The sequence below is a fragment of the Etheostoma cragini genome, chromosome 5 (assembly GCF_013103735.1).
Source record: "Etheostoma cragini isolate CJK2018 chromosome 5, CSU_Ecrag_1.0, whole genome shotgun sequence".
Taxonomy (NCBI): Eukaryota; Metazoa; Chordata; class Actinopteri; order Perciformes; family Percidae; genus Etheostoma; species Etheostoma cragini.
In genome coordinates, this window is record NC_048411.1 from 26624291 (window position 1) to 26630290 (window position 6000).

Below are 6000 nucleotides of genomic sequence, written 5' to 3' on the forward strand. Positions count from 1 at the left end.
TTGCTTGAAAAGTCATTTTAAATAATAAAAAAAAGAATTCTTGGGAATTCATTTTCTGTCAATTAATTAAATGATCATGATGAATGCTGTCTTTAACACCATTTGGCATCTGACATTAAAAGTTGACCTGCTTCGCACTCATACTGGCTGTCCTTTCATTATGTTGCCTCAAATATTTTAACTGAAAAATGGGTGTGAATACGTCACTTAGTGTAAGCCTCAAACGGCCCCAAAGAAGTGCTGCAATAAGCAGAAACAGAACATATTTGCAAACATGTAGGTACCTTTAATTTAAATAAAAAATGGGAAAAGGAAGTGGTTAATTGTCAAAGAGGTTAACAGAGATGTTGCAGTTTGCGGAGTGTTCTCTACCTTTTCTCTCAACGGGTGCGTGGATAAAACCGGTGCTCTCGTTGACATGGTATGTCTTCTTATCAAACTGTAGAGTGGGTTCGTCCTCAGTGTCGTTGATCTTGACCATGGCGCGTGTGTTGCCGCCCAGAAGCGCATACACAGGCATGCTCAGCTCCACATTGAAGCTCTCAGTTCCCTCAAACACTGTGTCGTCGTTGATGATGATGGTGCACACCTTGGTGTCCTCACGCTCATCAAACTGCACCTGTTCATTAACATGATAGTGGTCAAAATGTATATTGGGTTATGACTGGACACACAGACAATGAAGGAAGGTGGATAGGAAACACTTTTTCTAATTGATTTAAGATCAGTGTGCGCAAAAAAAGAAACACGGTGGCGCAAATAAAAAAATAGTATCATCTAGAGGTGAAACGCTGCTGCTGTTAATAACACAAACTGCTTATTTCTTCATGGAATGTTTGTTCTCAAGACAAATGATTGGGCTGGAGAGATTTCAAAAAGATAAACTTCAAAGTCTTTAATTTATTCTTTCAAACTTTAATTCCCAAGTCATTGATACTTCATTATTTTGCTTTCAGTTATTGAATTTATACACCAACGTTATATACATATGCTCAATTGAAAGCCAGTTGTAGAAGAAGGTTGAAGCTTTGACATATTGTTATTTTGAAATTTCCTAAACAACAATGAAAATAAATAAATAACAGTAAGTCACTGGCGACGCACTCTTACCTGTCCAGCATATTCCACATAGTCCTGCTGGCCTGGTCGGGATCCCATGCTGCTGGTAGAGGTGGCGCTGCCCTGTTCTGTGCGGCAGAGCACGACGGCGTACTGGTTGAGGTTACCTGTTCGCTTCACCGTCACCGCCACTGTGCCAGCCTTCTCACTCACATTGTAGCTGTTGATCCATCACATGAAGTGCAAGGTTATTTAATTTTTTATTTCTTTTCGGCATTTTAGGCTTTTATTTGAGAGGACAGCTTAGACATGAAAGGGGAGGCAGAGTGGGAATAAAATGCTGCAAAGGGCCATAGTGTGGAATCGAACCCATAGGCACTGAGGCGTAGACTGAGTCTCTGTACATGGGGTGCACCCTCAATCAGGTGAGCTACCCAGGCATTTTAATTAAGGATGCTGGACAAATGTGGATAACAATGCGAAGAGTTTCTGGATTAAAGTAATGCCATTTAAGGAAGTTTTACGTAACAACAATATTCTCTCAGTAAATTCCCAAACACTGAACGAATGGATGTTGGTCTTGGTAAATGCCTCACACATGATACAGACCTTTTGTGCTCAAAGCTGATGAGTGACCACTGGATGTGAAAGACGTTGTCGCTGACCACATTTGGTTTGCTGTCTTTGACCAGGAACTTGAAGTTGTCCATGGTTTCCTGAACGTTCTCCTGAAGCAGCACGTAGCGGATCAGACCCAGGTTGACATCAGCTAATGAGGAACAAGATCAGATTAATAATTATCAAACATTCAATTCCTTTATTTCCCTCTTTCTTCTCATCTTTTACATTATTTTCATGTCACAAAGGGGATGTTACCACAACATCCTATATCATCACTTTATTGCAGAATGTAAATAGATACAGTATATTTGTAAAATAATGTTCCAAGCATTGCAACAGCTCGTTGACAGGGAGAACTACATTTTAAAAATTATCCTAGTATAGCTAAATTAGCCCTGATCTTTACCCAGCAATGTCACTCTGACCTGACTGTGAGAAAAGGGGGGACTACAAAAAAAAAAAACTCTTCCTACAGGGGTTGAATCTTAATCCTGAAAATCTTTGTAGAGAATTAATTCTCTGTGAAATAATCATTCCATATCATTTGCAGCCTCTGGCCTTTTTCCAATACCAGAGGAATAAATACAAGTTGAAAATGAAGATGAAAGCCATTATTGGCTTACAATTTCTGCTCATTTATACTCTACCTTCCAGAGGAGTTCAGAGAAAAAATATTACTTTGTAATTAAGGGCTGAACGCCAAAAGTATGGTGAAAATCCCTGTGCTAGAAAGAGGTTTACGTGACCTTCAGGAAGTTCAGAATGAACAGCGATGAACAGAAAATAGTACTACACCACACATGCTAAAGAATGTATGATGTAATATCCAAAACAAGAACTTCTCAAAACATTGACTGCAAGAATATGTCTCATATTATACATATTTAATGAATTAATTATAAATTAAAATAAATATGGCAGAATATGAGAGTTGAGGTCATGTTGACAGACAGTTTGTTATCGCCCACTTTATTCACGTCTTCTCTCTTAGGGTAATCATTAATTTTGATTATTCAATCATTTAGGAAATTATGATTATAAGCTCCAATGCAACACATCCAAGTGAGTGTTTGCAAACTGCACTCCAGCCTAAAGGATCAACATTTCACAAAAAACACGCTGATATTGATCCCGTGCTGGAGCCTAGAGGTGGAGATAAACAGGCTCATAGTGAGAACACTGCTGATTCAAACTGCACTTTGGCTGGGAAACGGACTGGGCAATGTCAAACTGGAAGAAAAAAACGCCCATGGCTGCTAAGGTGCCCTTGAACAAAACTTTCAAAAAAGAAGAAACAGAGAGTGTACAGGCAGAAAGGTGAGGTCAGGTTTGCGTCCTTTGCTTATGTTCTTTAACTTAAACATGTGGAATTTAGTGGAGTCCCAATTCAAAACTTCCCTGTGTTAAGTAACTGCTTAACCCTCCTCCTCTACTTTCAAATTGGTTTGAAGTGTTATATAACACAATGAATTAGCTAAAAAAAAAAAATTAGGGACCAGAAGCTGATATGGCTTAGTTTTAAGGAATCACACGCCAAAAGTAATACAAACAACTGTTAAAAAGTTGCGGTGAAAGGCCAATTTCAAAGTAATAATAACAATAATGAAAACTTACATTACTAATGAGTGTTCTCAAGCCAAAACAATTAAAAATATCTCTTTATTTTACTTATAAATAATACAAAATTGCTGATATAAAAGCAGTAGTAGCTTTTTTTTTGGCAAAAAGTGAAAGATAAAAGGAATTCAATAGTTTTCTATGTGCAATAATAATATGTATCTGCTGTAAAAATTTAACATCAGGGTCTGAAAAAACAAACAGTGTACCTTGTGTGAAGGTGGTGATGGGGTTGCCAGGTTTCAACTTGCTCTCCAGGAAGCCGTGCTTTGGCTCTGTTGTGATTTCGTAAACCAGCTGTCCGTCATCTGTGTCTGGATCCATGGTCAGCAGCTCCTTCTTGCTGATCAGGTTGGTGGCCTGATGGACGTTTAACAGAAATGACTGAAATACTCTGTTCTGCTACATTTAGACTCAGTGATATATTCTTTCACTAGCAAGGCCTTTTTGACTCTCAAGTGACATTTTTAGAACATCTTCTATAGAAACAGGTGGTTGCGTGGTGTTGAGGTGTTTTATCCAGCAGGGGGAGCAAGTAAATTACACACTATGTGCAAACAGTGATAGAGATTCTCTTTGCAGACCTGTCAGTCACAAAGACAAGTTTAATACGTTGCTGTCACTGTGATTGGATGAAGAAGCACAAAGCTGTATGCACAATCAAGTCACTTCTTGAAAACTGCGTGTCTTATCATGTTAAGGAGTCTCTTGAGCCTACAGACCACTCTGCAACAACCCAGGCTCCTGCAAATTCCCACATTTTTGTGTGTACGGTAAAGTATCCAGTGAAACTAGTCTTATACTGGAAAATCCAAAACAATCGCAATTTGAGAGGGGTTATTAGAAAGTTGATCTCCATCACTGGGTCCATTTTTCCCTTTTCGGCTATTAAGATTATTTTTTAGGCATTTTTAGGCCTTTATATCTACAGGACAGTTGAACACATGAAAGGGGAAATAGAGGGGGAATGACATGCCACGGGTTGGAATCAAACCTGCGGCTTCTGCGTCAAGGGTTAAACCTCTATTTATGGACAAGTGCTGTACCAGGGGAGCTACCCGGGCGCCTTCTGCAGACATTCGTGAAGAGGAAGACGTGTACCTTGTTGTCCATGTACTCGAGCCACTGCAGCCCCAGGTTGGTGACAATACGCGGCGTGCCATCGTCAACTGGCAGGATATCGATCTTGAACTTCTGTGGAGCGGTCGTCACAATCTGGAAAACCAGGTAAATTGACATAAAAATGTTTGAAGACATTTTTGGACATTTGAATGGAAAATCTGAATTTACCTGCTTAAGCCTTTTTTATACCCAACAGGTATATTGAGTTTTTTTTTTAGATATCTGTCCCTCAGATTACTGCCTTAATCCCAATACAATAGAAGTGAATCCAGTTTTATTTGTGATGTAACATCTGGTTGCAGTAACTCCTGGAAAACCTGTACAGCCTAAACTTGAACTACTTCCCACTGACAAAAGTTGGGATAACTTTGTATAGAAAATGGATTCTCATGAACTGGATACAGTACAGGTTGAGCATCATAGTGAAAAAAAGCAAGCGCAGCTGGCTATTACTTTATTGATTTGTCCCCCTTCAAGCTGTGATGACTGAATCAGATAAACTACTCCAACATTACCGCATTGTGTCCGAAGTGTAAAAGGGAAAACAGAAAGAGCAGCCTGTCATCACACAGATGCTGCAAAGGCCAACTTTGACACTTGCCATTTGAAGGATGCATTCATCCAAAAGGTATTATAGGAGCTCATGCATTATTTAATCAAAGGAAAGCTCCGGTGGGAGCAAATTCACCTCGACCATTGGCAGCGGTAATGCTTCGAACCATCTTCTGGGCTGCAGAACACGTCTGACCATTGAGCCTAATGTCCCCAGGCGGTCAAAAGATAATTAACACAAGCCTCATGATTATGTGTCTGTGTGTGTCATCAGGGATATCTATCAATACCTGCCTGCTGTCATTCAGTTTAATCATATGGACTATTTGTAGTGACAGGTGGTGGAGGACGGCTGAGAGGGACGGCTAAATTGACAAGCGAACAAGTCTATTCACCCTGAGGCTTTGTCATAACTGCCACCATAAAGCTGACATTAACAACACGCACACACACAAACACACACACACACACACACACACACACACACACACACACACACACACACACACACACGTTTGTACTGTACTTCTATACTTGTAAGGACCCTCATTTATTGAGTTCTAGGCCCAGAAAACAGGAATGGCAAGATGAATCTAAGGGATTGCAAGATGATTATTATGTAAAGAAATTACAAACATTCTGGTACATAGAGCAGTGTTTTTAGATCCTTCTTTATTTTTTGATTTTCTTTTAATTGCACCCAAACATGCCTTAAATTAAATAATCTGACTTTGTGAGTTTTCCAAAAGAATCTTCACCGTCCATATTTTATAAAAATATGTGCACACTTTCCAACTTGCCTCACTCACTCACCAAACACCAAACATTGTCTTTTCGTATGTGTCACCCTCCAGATCAATAATTAACAAGGTCCTCACAAAGACACAAGAACAAGAGAACATATTCAAAGTGCTGATTCACCCCTCTTGTCATTAAAGGTCGGAGCTGTGACTCCCCTGCCCACACACACATATACACACACACACACACACACACACACACACACACACACACACACACACACACACA

At 39.7% G+C, this 6000-nt stretch overlaps 1 protein-coding gene across 3 annotated transcripts in view; it reads right to left on the minus strand.

Annotated features, from left to right (window-relative positions):
- Nucleotides 1-6000, minus strand: part of fras1 (Fraser extracellular matrix complex subunit 1) — a 225099-nt gene that overhangs the window by 13791 nt on the left and 205308 nt on the right. For all 3 annotated transcript variants that reach the window (XM_034872870.1, XM_034872869.1, XM_034872871.1), the window contains exons 50-54: nucleotides 4399-4512; nucleotides 3507-3657; nucleotides 1669-1828; nucleotides 1111-1279; nucleotides 373-619 (exon numbers count right to left, since the gene is read on the minus strand). In XM_034872870.1, the coding sequence (XP_034728761.1) occupies nucleotides 373-619; nucleotides 1111-1279; nucleotides 1669-1828; nucleotides 3507-3657; nucleotides 4399-4512 (841 nt within the window). The remainder of the gene's footprint in view (nucleotides 1-372; nucleotides 620-1110; nucleotides 1280-1668; nucleotides 1829-3506; nucleotides 3658-4398; nucleotides 4513-6000) is intronic.